The sequence below is a fragment of the Leptosomus discolor genome, chromosome 4 (assembly GCF_034619465.1).
Source record: "Leptosomus discolor isolate bLepDis1 chromosome 4, bLepDis1.hap2, whole genome shotgun sequence".
NCBI classification, from domain to species: Eukaryota; Metazoa; Chordata; class Aves; order Leptosomiformes; family Leptosomidae; genus Leptosomus; species Leptosomus discolor.
The window spans coordinates 38059049-38078483 of NC_141394.1; the positions used below are offsets into that span (position 1 = coordinate 38059049).

General features: G+C 36.3%; 1 protein-coding gene across 1 annotated transcript in view; it reads right to left on the reverse strand.

Annotated features, from left to right (window-relative positions):
* The window catches only part of GALNTL6 (polypeptide N-acetylgalactosaminyltransferase like 6), a 477188-nt gene that overhangs the window by 248711 nt on the left and 209042 nt on the right, over positions 1 to 19435 (reverse strand). The window contains exon 4 of the mRNA XM_086464318.1: positions 13208 to 13374. Coding sequence (XP_086320444.1) covers positions 13208 to 13374 — 167 coding nt within the window. The remainder of the gene's footprint in view (positions 1 to 13207; positions 13375 to 19435) is intronic.

The following is a 19435-nucleotide window of genomic DNA, read 5'->3' on the forward strand; positions in this document are numbered from 1 at the left end:
CTTGCGAAGGTGAAAAAAACGAAGCATGTATTCTCACAAAACATAAGCATAAAATAGAATAAAAAGGAAAAAAAAAAATCACTATCCCAACTAAAGGCATTTTCCATCTGTAACTTGTGAAGGCAGAGGGGAACGCTGAAAAGGTTATAGCATGTACCAAGTCATCTTGCTTCTGGCACTCTCCACCAAGATCTACCAGCGTATGTGGAACTTAATCTAATTTAGAAAGCCTGATTTGACCCAGTCCAATTAAAATAAATCCTTTATAATTGCTAGAGAAGTTATTAATGTTTTGTTCACAAATCAGTAACATTTAAAAAAAAACCCAATAAACTGTGCATGACATTAAAGCGTTCAGCCATTTATAAACTTCATAAAATTGCCCATCTGCCTGAAAGATGCATGAGATCAATTTGGGAAAACAGCACATACAGAAAACCCCCCAAAGTTGACCGAAATATCTGGATAGTGATTTCTGAGAGCAACAAAACATTCCTTTTTCAGGCTAATCAAAATTATAATTGTATTTTTGTACAAGAAGATTTGTAACTAGACAATTTCATAAGTCATTAATGCCTCCTGTGAGACATCCAAGATGCACAGAACAATGAACAAATGTGCATAAGTACATTTTTGATTTTTGACTGCACAAAATAAGAATCTGCATAAACACATGCGACACTAAACAAAATAGATGCTTTTGGCAACAGGGCCTTCATTTATGCAGGATAAATAAATTAAATTCACATGATAGTGGAACTGCTTGCCATTAGCCAGGAAAGAATCATTAGAAACAAATGCTGTCAAATTGTGTTGTATTATCTCAACAGAAAAGCATCGAAATTAAATTAATACAAATGAATTGCAGCTCTTAATACTCATAGAAAATATTCTATAGTCGTTTGAGGGGTTTTTTTTATTATTTGTTTTGAGAGAAATAGAATATACCAGAGCTTTAATGGAAAATGAAAATATTTTCTGTTTTACACAATCTCTGAAGCAAGGTCAGAATAGCTATTAGAGCTCTTCAAACATTTCTGATTTTGTCAGGGTTACCAAATTAATAGGACAGGACAAACCTTTGTTCTCACATATAAAGCTCTGAAGGCATTCATTTGCTAAACTTATTACAGGATTTTTTCTTTCTCTAGGTCATGTTAAGACTTAAAAATGAAATATTAGGAATCCTACATATAAGAAGCAGTCTAGAAAAGACACCAGCATTTAGTTTAGAAAAAAATACATACAGTTAGCAATCGATTCAACATTCTCCCAGCCATCTCCCAGAGAAATTATTAGAAGCTACTATCTGCACCCAGTATCTGACTGTAAGGGCTTTTACAGGTCAATACACAGTGCGTTACTACCAGAACTCTGGGTTTAAAATTCTCTTAAAAGTGACTATCATAATTTCCTGCTTTGGTAATCTCACAGATTTCTTTACACTATCCACTTTTAGTTTTTACCTGTATGTCAAGTTTGGTACCAGTGAATGAACAGGAAAATAACTGCTTATTTATACTATCAGTAATATATTTGGAATAATGTTAGCAGATCTCAGGCTTGCCCACGAATTGGAAACAGGAGGGGGGGTCGGAGGGGAAAGGACAAAACAAACCACTAAACACTGTAATACAGTAAAATAATGCAAAAGGTTTTCTGAAGTTACTTTAGGATGCATAAAAATGTAACTCATGGCATGCACAATGCTATTGCCTGTTCTTCAAGGATGTTGCTATTTTTATTGGTGATTATAAGCCTACTTGACAGTCTGCATTCAGGAAAGGGGAAAGATATTTTTAAAGTCTACTTAGGTGAACTCAAATGTTGCAATTAAGACAACCCTGACTAATAAACTAACATCTTCAGAAAGACTACTGGAATGTTAATTCAAAAGCTTGTCACACCTTACCAAAGTGTGTAACTTTACAATTTAACTTTGAAAGCTGCTAGCCCTTTCCGGGTTCAATGAGAAGATAATGGGTTATTTAGAGTAAGGATAACATTGAAACAATGGTCAGGTATGAAAAAGACCATGAATAAATTTCCATTTTAAATTAAAAGAAAGTTTCTAAATAACAGACAACTAATCTTTGGAAAGAACCCTTTATGTTGTTGATACTAGGGCAAAACTAGTTGATTAGCTCATGAAAAATACTACTATGAAAGATCTCAGGCCTGTTCTGACACCTAATAACAAAGAACCACCCAGAAAAGAAAATTTGATTGGTTTGGAAGACCTGTTTGCAAGGGTTCCAAAGCAATGGACTTCAACTGCTATCCCACATCATCTGACTACAGGTTTTCATGCTGAATATTTTATTCAGGAGACATATCATCCAAAGATGTAAAAGTTCATTAACGTCTCCATTACACTACTCACTGAAGTTGTGGAAGTAACACATTTAGAGCACTAGATAAGAATTGGTAAACGCCAATGCGATTCTAAGATGACCTAATTCATACCATCAACTTTGACATTTAAACAAAAAATTAAAAAAAAAAGAATTTTCTTGACATTTATAACACTAAAATAGAAGGAGGAACGTAGGGAAATGGGTAAGAACTCTATCTTTTCAAATTTTTCAGCTACTAATGTGCATCTTTTCCGTAGTTCATTAATTACAATAGCTGAAGAAGGTAACCATGAGCTAATTGTTCAAGTCTCTTGTCAAGTTGTTCAATGTATCACTGCAATATAATAATGCTTTTTCGAGTGGAAAGTACACAGCTGATGTTTGAGAGAAAAGCCAATTTAGAAACCAATGTTTATTCAGGTTTAGAAATTTTCTTTCCTATTTATGAGATCAAATTTGAATATTCCACATGACGAATTTCAAAATATAATTTAATTTCAGCCATAATTCAATCTAACCTTAAAGAAATGTAAATCAATTCTGAGATGCGTAGTAAATACAAGAAAGGACACAGAACTAGAACACATTTAATTTACTACATGAATAAATATGCTTCTAGTATTTCAAGCTTACTCAGAGTGAATATGCTGATTTCTGAACCTCAGGTATCTTGTGAACAACACTCCATACAAGTATGACAAATGGTTTTAGAAGCTGACACACAGAGGACAATCTTGCTAAGTACAGACTGCCCATTTGTTCCTATCTCAAAAATTCTTCACATGTTCACATGAGAAAGGGATGCAGCCTACAGCCATCAACAAGATGCACCCCCAGCAAGCATTTCATAGGGTGGGCAAGCAAAGAAAGATTGACCAATACAGAGCTTGGGGAAACAAAATCATCATATTCTGATTCCACAAGTATTCCAAAGTGAAATTGCTTATCTATTATAACCAGTTCAAAGAACTGTGAAAAGTAAAAATTTGGTTTTGTATTAATATTACATGACTAGAGTTTTAATTTTTACAGCTGAGTTGCATTTGAGTTGCCTGAGTGCAGGCAGCATTGGGATGCAGGGATACTCCTAGCTTTCTCCCACAGCAGCCACATTTCTAATTAATTCTGTCTATGTGAAGTGTACAATTTCAATTATTTGAAGTTCTTCCCACCTCTCCTTTTCTCACAACATGACAATATTCTTTTCCTCCAGCAAATGACAAGCATTTTGAGATGGGCTGCAGATGCCTTCAAGATGACCATTATTCTTGAGCTGAACAGCCCTCAAATGCAGGGCAACCCTTTCTCTTCCCATTGGTAAAGCCATTCCGGCAAGCCAGAACACCTTCAAGTAATGAAACTGCTATTGTAAGGTACATCAAGGAGCTGAAGGAAAAAGCCCTTACTCCGTAATTTTAGAATAAAAACTCCCATAACAGAAATCATTATATTAAATAATCAAAATTGAGAAGACAGGGAAGAACAGAAAACTTGGTATTACAGATTCAAATCAGTTTATTCCAACTCATGCTCAGATGTCTTTTAAATTGTACTTGTTACACTGAGAGTACTTTATTTTGACCAGAAGCAAGCCCAACTTTAATAAAATTCAAATAATATCTGTGTGAGTGCATTATAGAGGAAATGAAAGAGGCATCTTACAGCTCAATATCCTAAGTATAAAAAAGCAAATCCTGTGTTTAGTTAGATCTCTTGTCAATATAGACATCTTGAAATGGAATTTGTTTAATTTTCTATTTGGCCTTTAACTTTTTTTTTTTAAAAAAATCTTCTTTTAAATATAGTGATGTATTGTTTTATCAACTTTGTACAAAAAGACTTAATTTTTAACCCTATGTGAGAGCCAGTCTCAAAGTTTTTCTGATGTAGTGCACATGAAGTAGTAATATGCTAATGTTAGGGTCAATACTACTACAAAATTTTTCTGCATTAAACTCTGCTCCTGTAAACATCTGCTTACCCTATCAGTGATATGAACAGTGCAGCTGAAGTTGCTGGGATCATTCTGGTTTCTGGGATGTTACATTAAGCAGGGCAGAAGCCACTGCAAATTCTTTAGGGAGCAGAAAACATCTGTCTTTACCTTTGTACAATTACTTGACTGCAGCAATAGGTTTCCCAGCAAGTAAGGCTGTATGTTTCAGGTATAACTATTCAGCTATAAACCTAACATGATAACAGGTACATGGATTCACACTTATTTTCTTATACATAATACCTATGTGAGTTAGGTCCAGTATTGCATATATCTGCCAGCAATGTGGTTCATGAGAGCATACTTGACAAGACTTTTCAAGATAGCAACATTAGCTCTCTCAAGTTTCGAACTTTCAAATAATTGGGGTGTCAGCATTTACACTTGGGATGATTTTTGGACGACACCGATTCACTTGCAAGTCCTCTTTCTAGGTACCGTGTCTACTGCAAAAATCATACTCTAATTGATAGGGTCACTGAGCAGCCTTATTACTAACAGTTCATTAATCCTTCTCAGTTAAGATCAAGAACTGGGCTGGTCTAAAAGATAAAGTATTGCCTCTTGTTCTCAGCAGTCTCCCTTCTGTCCATGATATAACCCAAGGACAGTAACTTCAAGGAGACAAGCATGGTAAACATTGACAGTGCTCTTCCATGGCAAGACGAGTCTGTACAGTCCTCCACAGAAGGCCCATTTAACATCACAAGCACAGATTGCTCCTTGCAAGTCACTTCCAGGTTCCCCAGTCTCTAGTTACTTGAAAAGATGGCAAGATCTGGCCTAGCGCTTTTGTCTGATTGGAAACTTACTTCAGTGAACCACTCCCTACTGATATAACAATGCTTTTTACCAGAAACTTACCTGGCAGAGCCATATTTTGGGTAAACCTAAAAAGAAGGAGGGGAGGAACAACAAAATTCCTTTTTCAAAAGCATACTCTTGTTTAATCACTGTTTCCATTACAGTTCTACACAGACACTCACAGTTTGTTCTTAATTAAAAAAATAGACCATTTCAAATATTTCAGAACTAAACCAAGTACCAAACCTTATCCAAGGACTTATTAGCATTTATTATCCTATTACCCAACATTTCTTTTTATTGACAATACCCAGCAGTTTGCTTCAGAAAGTTATAACACCACACTAGGATTTTGCTGTTGGCATAGGAATAACATTGGCCACCTCTCAAAGCTACTGTCAATGTCATACACAAAATTTAGTGACGCAAAAGATAATACTACTCCTCATGACTTCTGTTAAAGTAAGTGTGCTTCAAATTCAACATTCACCACTTAGTTTTATTTTCTTTCTCAGCTGTTCCTAAACGAAGTGGAACTCTGTACCAAATGACTAGTGTTCTCCAGAGAATTGTTGTATATTGAAGCCAGCTTGGCTTAAGTGCACTGATGTAAATATTGATATACACATACTACAGCACTAACAAATTGTTTTCATCTCTAAAGCTAAAACAGAATTAGCCTTAATTTTTCAACTGAATTATTTCAGTTTAATACACAGACAAGGTGACAGATTTCTGCGTGCCTTTATCTCCTTCCCCTTTAACTCTCAACATTTGTTATAGTCTATCCCACTGTATAGCGGGTAATTTCTGAAGTCTTTCCTATTGTATAAACTTCCAACCATGGGACGCATTATGTAGGTAGCAGGAAGTTGCATCAGCACAGCTCTGCTATGATAGATATTTATGCTGTACAACATAACTCCAGAGAGAGCGCCAAGCTAGCATCAATTCTGAAAGCAGTTTCATAAGCACAGCATTACTCCCCAGCTCATTAACCTTACTCAACAGCAGTTGCATACTTCTAACTTCACTTGGAACCCCCATTCTTAGTATAGTAATACCTGTAGAAGCACGGCTGCTCCCGCTTCTGCTTTTCTCCTCCCACTGTGTTGTGGGTGCTTTGGTTTTTTTTTTTCCTCCTTTCTGCCAGAGGGGTATTCTAACCACATAAACAATGCTCATTACGCTCAATACCATCACAGCATGGAGAGCAACAACAAAACAAGCAAAACAAAACTCCTCACCATCAAATACAAACCCAGCGATTTGTCACAAAATACTGCCATAAAATTACTTGCATAGTATGATTTTTCCGTTTTAACAAAAGGTTGTTTCTCAGTTTTCTGAGAAGCCATACACAGTAATGCAACTCTTAACTTGCCATCAGGAGCAATCATGATCCTCAACCCCGCCATTTGCCATCACTGTTTCCTCCACACATACCATAGCTGGCAGCTAAGGCTTCTCTCCAACTTCCAGCAAGTCTTGCCCAGATTCCGATTTCTGTTTCTACCCAACATCTTTTAGTTATACCCCTTCTATTCAAAGGAAAGGCATGTCATAGTATATTTTCCTTGCTGCAGCCACTTTGGCCACGCACAGCGCCAGGAGGCAATTCCAAACACCTTCCCATTAATAGTTAATAATATCCCATTCCTTGTCCTACTGTGTCTCTGGGAAGAGCACTAATGAGCTGTTTACTTATACTACTTTGGATGCATTCAGCATGGACATTGTTGGAAGTGTTCTTTTTGGTGCCCCAATCCCCACAGGCACATGCTTTTTTAAGGAGCAGGGTGGTTAGTTTTCAGGGACATGCAGACACCCAAGTTCAAAAGTATACTCCCTGGTATACAAGTGTGGAGAACTATTAATATTTAAGAAAAACCAAATCACTTGTGTAACTTTAAAGAGCTCAGCTTGAAAGAAAAGTCATTGAGCAATTATATACCACCATCAAAAACAAGCTCCTAAAGTTAAGGGAAGGGACAGACTTAAAAGCATTTTCTTTGGTAGAGGTTGACTTTCACAATATTATAAACATGCTCTTCCAATTTTCTTTTTTAAACATTGTATATTTTGACAACAGCAGCAATTTTTGGGGAAGAGAGCTTTCATCGTATCAGAGAATTGCTGTCTATAGCAGAGGTTTCCTATGACAAGATAGTCATTCATACAATATAACCTTCACTTTCATTTCATCAGAAAAGTTATATCCAGCCATGATCTGAAGCCAAGCATCTATAAATTGGAATTACAAGTGACATGTTACATAAACTAGCTGTCTGCAAGCAAAATACAGGGAATTTCATCTTCATGCAACAAATAGCATGTATTTCTTAAGTGTGAAGCTGTGCAATCTGATACTCTGACAGAGCTGCTTTGCTTTTAGCACAAACTCTGTTATTGCATAATATGACTAATATAACTTACAGAACTACAGTTTAAAAATAAGACAAGACAACCTCTATAAGGCCAAAAAGGGTTTAGCAGGCTATAAGGGGAATTTGATCATAGACCAGATCTTTGTCCACATTCACACACAAAAAAGTGCATCACTGGCATCGAAATTCACTGACCAACTAAATAGATCTCTGATCAAGTAGTCACAGGTTGCATCTGCAGACTGACTTGCATGCTATTAATCTAGCCTATTCAGAGATCTGGCACAAAGCATATGGTATCTGATATGGGGCAGTATGATACTCTGAAATGAGTAGTGGTGCAAAAAACAGAGTTAAGCAAGGGGACAGAGACAGTGGAACACAGTAAACAAGGGATTGGCTTATCAACATGAAGGAAGGGTTCCCAGTTTGTCATTTTCCACCAAAACACCCTTTCATTGCCAGTGGCAGAAACTAGTTCTGTCCTGAATGAAGCTGTTGGCTGCTAAGCTGTCCAATTTATTTTCTTGGCAAATCTGATTGATTTTTTGCAAACTAAAAAACTTCCTGACAACTGTTACTGCTAAAAAATTCATTGCTGGCTGCGGCATTGTTCATTTTTTCTTATAATAGGTGCTTTACCAGTTAGAGAGCTATGGGGTAAAGTAAAAATGCTAAATGCTTGGTAGGCCAATTTTACATGCATGGGCATATGCTGCATTAGTAGCAGTTCACAGGCCTGACTATGCTAAAAAAGATCATTAAAATACTAAAGGAATAAAGGTTAATGTACAAACCTACCATGTGTCAGCAACCTACAAGAACAGTTTAACCAACTAGTTATGCATATCTATGTTCCCCCAAAGTTTTAAAACATTAATTGGAATTTTTAGTATTCCTTTGCAAATGCAAGCTGTTCCATAACAGAATGAATGAAAACTTGCATCCTTTTTCATTTTGCCCTTTCCTCTAAAACTGTTGCCCATATTCTGCTTCTTGCCATGTTTTCAGAGACCTGTCTGCCAACAGATTGTAACCTCAGAGTAAACTATGTCAACAATAAATACCCCATGTATTCAGCACCGACGACCCCAGTGTAAGAAAGACACAGACTTGCTCAAGTGGGTACAGAGGAAGGCCACGAAGATGACCAGGGGGCTGGAGCACCTCCCCTATGAGGACAGGCTGAGGGAGTTGGAGTTGTTCAGCCTGGAGAAGAGAAGACTCCAGGGAGACCTTAGAGCAGCCTTCCAGTACTGAAAGGGGGCCTACAGGAAAAGGTGGGAAGGACTCGTGATCAGGGAGTGTAGTGATAGGACGAGGGTAATAGTTGCAAACTGAAAGAGTGTTTAGACTAGACGTTAGGAAGAAATTCTTTACTGTGAGGGTGGTGAGACACTGGAACAGGTTGCCCAGGGAAGTTGTGGCTGCCCCCTCCCTGGGTGCGTTCAAGGCCAGGTTGGATGGGGCTTTAAGCAACCTGGTCTGGTGGAAGGTGTCCCTGCCCATGGCAGGGGGGTTGGAACTAGGCGATCTTTAAGCACCCTTCCAACCCAAACCATTCTATGATATGCTACAATCCCCAAATATAAACATGCAAACCAACACACCCCCTACCCCAACTCCCATTTCAAAGCCCCCTCACACACACAAAAACTCTCCCAGAAAAGAAGCCATGTTCCGCAAGGCTTATTTTACCAGAAATCAAGCTCACAGTACCAGAGCTGCAAGCAAAGCCACTGCAGAGATGCCTAATACAGAGGTATGTTCATACCTCCAATATTTTGCATGGTAGGTGACAAATACTGAAACAGACAAGCCTTTAACTTACACAGTTTGGAATACAGGGCTTATGTGAATCAGGTATTAGAACTGCAACCCAAAAGACATCACAAAGTCAGAAATATTCTGCACACCTTAGTAGGCAAAGGTACACATATCATTAAACTTTTGTGAAAAAGCTTCGGTACTTGGGCCTGGAACCAAGATATTCAGTGGAAGTCTCTAGTGAAGACCTGACTGCTAAATCAGTTGGGAAAAGTTAAAAAAAAATTTCTTAAATTTAAGAGTCTGCCAGCAGACAGCATAACCAGTTACATTAACAATAGCTTTCTAAGGCAAACCAAGTAGAAGTCTAATACTTGCCTCTCTTTCATAGAGCTTGTGAAGTGACAATGTATTTGTTTTGTGTGTTAAAACTCCTATAAACTCTAGATTCAGTTCCCTCTCATCTCACCAGTACATCACCAACTGGCCATTTCTGTTTGCAATGTATATCAAATGTTATTTTCGTTTAAACAAAGAGTTCCACTAATTTGATCAATTTTCTCCATCTCACTCCATCATCAAGTATACAAACTCTATAAATCACATTAAAAAAAGATATTTTGCAACTTTGGGAACCTGTATTTAAATCTACATTTCCTTCCAACTGTCACAGATGACTTCTTATATTCATGTGGTTTTTTATATCAAATTTGTCCATAACCCAATATTGCACTTGCAAATTTCATAATATTTGCTTACTTCCCTCTTTCTTAATACCAAGTCTCTAGTCTGCATTACATTGATATTTTAAAAGGTGCAGCTGTCCTTTTACTTTTATAACATCTAAATGTCATAATTTATGGTGAATATTATGCATGAACTATCTGAAGTTTTTGGGTTTGATCACAAAAGCCAAACATGAAGGCACACAAGTAATTTTGCAGAGAAACTAGCAAACTCCTGGGTACTTGGCTGTGCACTAAAACATTCTCATCACCTGTTATCAGAAGTTCTTTGTGTGCATTTCAGTATTTATATTTGCATCAGTTAAGAAAACAAAAAAGCTCCAGCACTTTTTCCATCTTCTACACAGGTTTAAAGCTTCTACTTTTTCTCATCTACTCTAACAGGGACTGGCTTTTCATAACAACTTCTTAGACTTCTGTAAAAAGGAAAGTTTGATTAGTAGAACACCCTAGAGGAAAAACATTTGTCATTTAATCACTACTTCTAAAGTAACAGTGCTATTGAAATATCCCATTCTTACTTTTAGCCATTTACAAATGACGTTTAGGTTCCTAGCAGAAAACTCTCTCTATAATACAAAGTTGTGGAATAAGTAGAGCATACACAGTATCACTTAAATAATATATAACTGATTTCACAAAGGAAATAACCATTTGTCAACTATTTGACATGTGAAACTTCATGGAGAATTTATACAATGACAGAAAAGGATACAGATTTATCACTAATCACTATATTGCTTCAACAGTGCAGAAAACTTTGCTTGCAATGATTCTATCCGTTTTGACAACAACTGAACACACATAGTCAATTTTTTGACCTGATCTGTCTTCAATATCTTTCACACTGCTTTACTGCTCTTATCAGTCTAGGAAAAAACAACTAAAGGGTGAAAAACTACTAACAGTAAACTAGGCATCTATTCAATCACTTTAAAAAAAGATTATTTTATGAACTGGGAGGAGAGGCGGATAGATATCAGTCAGCATTTTTTCAACATAAAATAACCCAACTGTATTACATGTGGCCACTTTGTGATAAAGAAAAAAGGGCACAAGTAAACATGATACAGCCTCAGTTAAGTACAGTTTAGACTATCAGAAATACAAGATTTAAATCCTCTTCAGATGCACCAAAATGATTCACCTGACTTGAAATTCAAAGCAGAAATGCTAGCACATTTTTCTTGTGTGTTTGCTCTTCTCAAAACATACAGTACTAAATATGCTACCAAATATGCTCAGGTTCAAAACTGGCAACCATTCAAAAACGCATTTATGATTTTTATTTCGACAATACCAAAAACCAAGTAAGCAAGCCTTCCTAGTGGTACAACAGTTCTAGGCCCAGGTCCATACAAGTCTTCTTAATAGGTGTGTTTCAGATTTTCAGACCAGATACTTCTGTTAAGCATTTTCATGCTATGTCACAGAATCACAGAACATTAGGGGTTGGAAGGGACCTCGAAAGAACATCTAGTCCATCCCCCCGCCAAAGCAGGACCACCTAGCATAGATTACACATCACTTCTTCCAACTGAAAACTGTTCCACTGCAAAGTTAGATAGAGTTATATAACTGAAAATAAAGAATATTCTGGAGATTTTTATAGGAATTAATATTACAGGTAATATTTGCACCCAAAATACTTTCAGCCAGCAGCAGAACCTAAGTTGCGGCAGATAAGAGCAACAGAGGTTACAATATTCCCTGTTTACTGACATTAACTCTTTTTCTAATAACTGGGAAGTAGATAAGCTTTCTAAAGCATTAACCCATTTAAGAGTATATCAACAATAGTCAGTATGAACTTAATTAAAAAAAATGCTACAGTATCACCATATTGAACAAGCATAGACTCAATCACTGCTCCTTGAGTATGAGTGTTTTTATTTGTCAGACAACTCATAAAATCAACTTTCAGACTTCTCTGTAAGTTGTTTACTACTAGGAAATTGTTAGCCTGCAGAAAAATTGTTGTGCTACTTCACACTTCTTGTTTTGAAACCTTTCATCCATGGTCTAGATTTTATAGCCATAGAACAGCCAGAACTGTACTCACTTTACAACTCCACTTAAATTGCATTACAGATAGAGAGGCAGTTCATCAAAGGACATATTGCAACTAAACTGGCAGATATGAGAGGGTAACACAGATGTGTGCAGCATTAATCTTTCTAACCCCTGAAATCCCAAGTTAAAAATCTTACAAAAATGATTGTACTTCAGCCCTCTACTAATATTCCTCTCGTTCTCCCAGGGGCTTCTCACAATAGCAGGTCAGAAATCTGCCCCTGTAAGTTCTTAGATAAGACAAAAGTTTTACCTAAAACATTAGCAAAGAGCATAATTCTCTCTTTTGCTGTCTATCATTCTACTCAGAACAAGGCTCACAGGCACATTAGCAACTCATGTTTTAACAGAAACAGGTAAAAAACCCCACCAAACACCAAAGAAAAGGCAAAGCTCTTCATGCCTAAAGTCTTAAAAGACGTACTGAAATCTGAAAGAAAAACCATTTCTCAGTTCCATATCATTGTTATGGAGCAATCTTAACTAAGGAATTGTTAAATTTTATTTAAGGAACTTAGAGCATTAATTTCTTGTGTTGCATTCAATGATGGCAGAAATCATTATGTGATCGCAGTTTTCATAATTTTACTATATACAGATGATGTAAACTTTGATTAACTATAAGGCATTTTTTCACATTCCCTTCAGGAGTGTCACATTTCTCTGTATGGCTATTTTGTACTAGTATATGAAGCTGTCTAACTCAAAATTCCAGGATTAAAATCTAATGAGTTGCATCCAAAATGGTCAAAGTTAATAGGTATTCTGAGTGAAAGTGAAGCCTAAGGAAAAGATGTTGAAACACTAAAATTTGCAGTATTTCAGAAATAATATCTTCAAAATATTGTATTAATAAGGGCCAATGAATAGTTCACAGTCTCTTCTCTTTGACATGAATTTCAGTATTCACACAAAGTAAAACAAAAGCCACTTATTTATTCCAGCTAACAACCAAACAGTACTTCAAGGCAAGCAGTTCAGCAGGAATGACCTCCATGCTTTTTGCTTCCCCTTACTTTCTATATGGGCCACACTGCATTACAAAATTCAAGTTAAAAAAACCCAGTTGGGCCTTACCTCTGTCACTGAAGTCATCCACAAGAATGATTTCTGCTATCAGGCTGTCTGGAGTGCGGTTGATAATACTGTGTATTGTTCGCAAGAGTGAAGTCCAGCCTTCATTATGAAATGGGATTATTATGCTAGTATTCGGTAGCTTTTCCAAGTATACCTTGTGCTTACAGCTGGAGAGACAAGAAAATAATTGTATAAGCATACTGAAAAGCCTGAGTTGGCATACACTGCCACTTATTTGGGCCATTCAACCGTCATGGTTACTGGCATAAAATCTAACAGTAAAATCAAGCAGTACTTTCATGTGACGATAACTAGTTCATTTAAAACATGTATATTGCTTACAGCATACAATAAATCTGAACCATGATAAAATTTAAGTGGAATGAATGGAAAAAAAAAAAAAAATCTAACTGGGTGGAATTTGATTACTTTCCTTCACTGGAAACTTTTTCCTGCAAAATAACAGAGGCTGTACCTTCAATGACATTAGTTCCAGAAAACAAATCCTCTTACCAGAAAGAATTCTGAAACATAATAAAAAGCAAAAGAAAATCTGAAATGATCCTTTCCTTGTCCACAGCAGATAAAATTTGCAAAAACAGTCTACTATACCAACAGACAAACTCTAGAAAACAGTTCAGTATTATCCTGGGTGACATGTTTACAATATACAAAGCAACATCATCTACAAATACAACTCCAGCTTCACATTTAGATATCCAAAATGACTGCTGTTATTAAACATAGAGATAAAACAACTGAAAACACAGACTGATACAGGCAAGGAAATGTAAACAACCTTCCATTTTTGAAAGGAAAGCACTGCACTTTGAGCATCTTAATTGAACAGCATCTATGCAATATCAGTGCTTAACCTTACCATTTTCAATATTGAGTAGTTTACATATTTCAGTAAAAAACCCCTATTCTTTAAAAATAAATAATGGCCTTGCAATGCAGTTCCCCTAATAGCTGAGAATATTTCAGGACTAATGTTTAGGTTACTGAAACAGATAGGATCTCATCTTTCATGTTCTGTTGAGAAAAAAAAAAAAAGGGAAGAGACACACATTCCTCTGTTGTTAACAAGGCATGGCATTTTCAGCTCTGGGGACAAAGTAACTGAATCATTTCTCATTCCCCAAGAGAAAGTCATACTGATAAAGGTATCCCTACAAGCAGGGACATGTCAGCTTTGCAATAAACAAAGCAAGCAAAAAAAAAAGTTTAGACCTATAACTTCTAGGTTTAAAAAAGTACAGGTATCTTTGCTGCTTTTCAGAAAGAATAATTATGCATATCAAATACTGCTGTAGGTTATAATGTTGACTTACATATATTTGCAGCTTAGTTTGCATTTCCACTTTATACTGTCACTTAGAAATCAGTATTTACCAATTTATTGTACAGCTACCACACTGAAGAAATGTTCCACAGAAATAATAAAAGCTCACAGCTACTACAGTTGTTTTTGTAAACTATTAACTGTTACATAGTTGTGAATAAAAAATCCTAAGATTTAAATCTGTAATTCAGACATTTCTTCCTTAAATGTGGTGACAGACAATGAATTTAATGATAAGCTATTCATAAAAATAATACTTTTTGAAACTTTTTAATAAGCAGTTTGCTAGCAGAACATATGTGCACACCGGAAAAAGGACAGCTGCTTTGCAAGAATGTGAAGTTCTGGAGAAAATGGTGCTCATTACCTAGTGATAGAAAAGTCTAAGTATACATTCCAACATTTTGGAGGAAAAAAAAAAAATTCCAATGCAGCAACAGAATTAAGTAAAAATTCTTTTTCTTATCTGTAGGAAGTACAACAAAGGAAGCCCATTATCAATATGTAGCTGTTTCAGCTTCTAAATTAAGAAAATCACCTACCAAAATCATCACCTACAGTTGCCAGTTGTTTGCCGACAGCGGTGCTTCTTGAACTAGAACATGTAGTTCTTATGCTATTCTTGAAAGCAAGATCTTTTCCTTTAGCATTTTTAACTCCCAGTAAGTACGATTTTAAAATTAATTGGTTCTCCATCTCTGTAAAACCCCAGGTCAACAAACAAAAAAATAAAAATATCACACAAAACCAAACAAAAGAACACCACACACATCAGACTACAACTTCTAAAGAGTAAGTGAAAAAAAATAATACCCAAAACATCCAAATACATCAGAATGTTGTTTCTTTTTAAAAGTGTTGCCCCTCCTGTACAACAATATACCTTTTGAAAGAGGTTGTACTGAAATTTGTGTATTTGCATGGCCAATGTTGTAACCTTAAGCGTATACAGATCGGGAAGGTCATCGGATTTGGATATTCTCATTGGTAGTTTCAGAGTAGTTGTATATTCTAAGTGATGAGAATGAGAAGCAACATCGATGGACTTAGTTTAAAAATATTTCATTCTTCCTACAGAGTACATTGCTCTACTAACCCTAAAAAGAGAGCCATGCTTAGATGACAAAAGGGGAAACACCTTACATTTTCTTACATGTCTCCATCACTCCACTTCAACCTTTAATTCTAATTTATTTTTACTTTTACTTTGATAGTAATTTCAAAGGTACCTGGCTACATGTCAATTGATTTCTAGTAAGACCCACAAATGACCAGAATACCCTTTTCCTACTTTTCTCAAAAAAGCTAGTCAGATTCTCATATTCATAGAAATGAAACCTTAAATTTCATCATCTTCTATTGTCAAGACAGTCTGTTAGGTTTCATAGTGGTGGCCTACTTGCCTTTCTTCAGCAAGTCAAATTCTGTTCATTTTTAGCCCCCTGCTTTCTGACATGAAATTCTAACAGCAACAGAAGATCACTATGTTTTAGAAGGCGTAACAGAAATCCATTTTATTTGAAGTTCTAGTCAGCATTATCTATAGCAGAGTATAGCTGGTGCTGTGATGGGCTCCAGGACAGATCTGACGGGTGGCTGTAATGCTCGGGAAAAGCCCATGAACTGGAATAAAGATGCAGTTAGATATGCACTGCTGAGACCCTGGAATTACCAAGAGAACAATCATATATGCACACAGCATTTGTTCAAAGTCCATCAGTGTGGTTCTTTATATCCTACATTTTAAAAGTGATGCCAAATAACCTGGCTGCAAGAAGACTACTTGGAAGCACAGATGCTGCTTCTTGTAAGCCATTGCTAGTCTTCCAAATAACAATCAGGTCTTTGTGCCTAGAACAAATAACTAGTTATTGTATCATATCACTCAGTCAGACTGAAGTCCATAATCGTAAACTATTATTATATTTAAATTTATTAATGCTGCCTACAACACAGAATAGAGCAGTCTAGGCAGGTGTATGATTCATGTATTAAGCGGAAAACACAACAGCTTTTATACACAACAGTAACTGACATAAATCCATAAATCTTGACATACATAGATTTATCTTAACTAATATTTCAACCCATCTGTGTTTTACTGAGGAGATTGATGTTTAAAACCAAGAAACATCATCAAGTTATCAGATAAGGTACTAGAAAGATACTTTTACCGTTAACCGCAACAATTTTGCATCAGCAAAGATTTTTAGAAATATTCTTTCAACACTAGTTTATTACAAAAAAATTCTGTACAGTGCATTTGGCGAGGTGCTGATATAAACTTTGATCATAGCTTCAAACTAACCTTGCTTTATTATTTATGCCGGTTCCAAGGTTCTAACATACCACTTAATAAACAACTGTTTTATTTTTCAGCCTCCATAAAGTCATACTTTCAAGGCTACACGCTTTTTGCTCTCGCCAAAATAATCTTAACATAATGGTGTTTTAAGCAACGTACAGAACCTGATTTCAATCCGTCTACTCTCTAAAATTAATTTGGTTAATAGCTTAACTAGTCTGTGGATGAATGTTTGAGCTTCTTGATTCTCCAGATAAATAAGAAATTATAATTCAAGAGCCTTTCATATTTCCTGAAGAGTGCAATCTTACCAAAAATGTATTAAAATAAAAAAAATAAAGCCAGTTTTACCATAGAAAGGAAAAACGCTATGTATAAAAGATTACCACTACCATTCAATTTTAACAGTGTTTAAATAAGCACTAATTTTAATTAGGTAAACCTTTTTGAATTACAGTACGCAAGTTAAATGAAACTGAACTGACTTCCTACAGGAATATTTCACATAGTGCTGAGCAAAATAATTTTATTTTCCAAAGCCAAATTTCAGTGGAAAATTTTGTCAAACTTGTATCTATTCAGAAAATGATAGTACTTGAACACATAAATTCCAGTTGTCAGCCTCTTCCTGAATACACTGCAACTTGCATACTTTAAATGAATGTAGGCACTATGCAGACAGTAAGTGTTATTCAGCTAGTCTGAATGGCAGAATAGTGTCCAAAGAACACATTGACTTTCATTAAAGCTTGGAATATTGGGAAATCCACAAAGGCCTGGAAATAAATCTTAAAATCAATATTGAAGAAAGGTTAATAGTTTTAAGTCAAACAGATACACAGTTAAGCCAGTTTCAGTTAAGTAAAGGTTTGCTCCAAGATCAAACTCAGCATAGAAAAGCTTCGAACATAGTTGATGCCAATTAACATTACTTTATGCTATCTTTTTCATTATCAAATCATAGTGGAACTGATAAAGACAAATATATTATCATACAGCCTTAGTATCACATCATATTCTGATTAAGGAATTAAAGAAAATCATATAAAAAAATCAGTGGGGAATTGAAAAAAGGGTGCAACTATTAGGTCTTTCAAAATAATCTTTAATACTAAGGTATTATTTGCTATTTTAAGTCTGTTTCCATCAGGAACAGTTTTTGCCCTAGTAGTATTTTCATCTGGAGTAGCTTTTAATATAACTCATGAGAAGTGTGCAGTAAAAAGATTGATTTGAATGGTAAATGAAGATGAAGACAGGTCATTTGGGTCAGATAACTCAGTTCTGTATATGTTGTAAAATAGCTCGTTTGAATGAAATGTACGTTAGTATAAATACACGCATAGCCTCAGAAGGAAAACCTCCCACGGCATTTGATAATTTTGCCTGTGGGATCGAGGGCAGAAAACTAAATCAGTCTACCTGAAATTAGTACACCAAACTGATTTTTCACTTCAGCTTTCATCACAATAATTTCCCTGAAAGTGTTCTCAGTAATCAGTCCTGGCTACATGTGTATATTTGACATCATGCTCATACTGATAAGAGGATAAATATTTAAGGATGCTAAAAGCACTTTATTTGACTAGTCTTCCCCTGTTTTCATTATATTTTTCCTCACTTTCATCCTTACCTCCATACTTGTGTTTCCTCAGATAACCAAATAGCTCAGTGGAATTTTTAATGTTTAACGTTTGAGGTAGCATTCATTGACTTTGCTCAGAAACATATCAAGTGGTACTTGAAGTACAGCTCCCTGTAAGTTAAATTGTTAGAGTTAAGAAACCTCACATTATCTCTTCCTCAGCTTCCCTTATTCAGTTACATGATTAATGGAGCCTCCACAACAATGGTAGGTAAGTGACCATTTACAGAACCGGAGGCTTAATGGTTCCATGTTTGATGCTGTCTTCCCCAAAGCATTCTGAGAGATCCTGATCAGTCGATCTCAGCTCATATACATGCTCATATCTCTACTTACATACCATTCTGCATCATCAGCACTCAGTGCAGTGGAACAGCAGGCATCTGCATATCCTGTGGCACATCCTAACCCTTCAAAGAGATTCAGGCCTCCTATCTTCTCCAGGGGCAGATTTGGGATTCCTAGCTTTACAGACTGCCAGACTACAGTGGTGAATTCAAGCAGCTTGCCCTTTTCACAGCGAGGACTGGAATCCAGCAATATATGGGAATGTTATCTCTTGCTCTTACACCATGTACTCTCATCATAGACATTAACATGAACCCTTCTCTTAAGAGCTTTAAGACAGCGGCTTTCAGTGAGACCCCACCTGCACTACTGTGGCCAGCTCTGGAGCCTTCAGCACAAGACAGACATGAACCTGTTGGAGCAAGTCCAGAGGAGGGCCACAGAAAAGATCAGGGGGCTGGAGCACCTCACCTATGAGGACAAGCTGAGAGAGCTGGGGTTATTCAGCCTGGAGAAGAGAAGGTTCTGGGGAGACCTTATTGTGGCCTTCCAGTACTTAAAGGGGGACTATAAGAAAGATGGGGGCAACCTTTTTAACAGAGCCTGTTGCGATAGGACAAGGGGTAATGGTTTTAAACTAAAGGA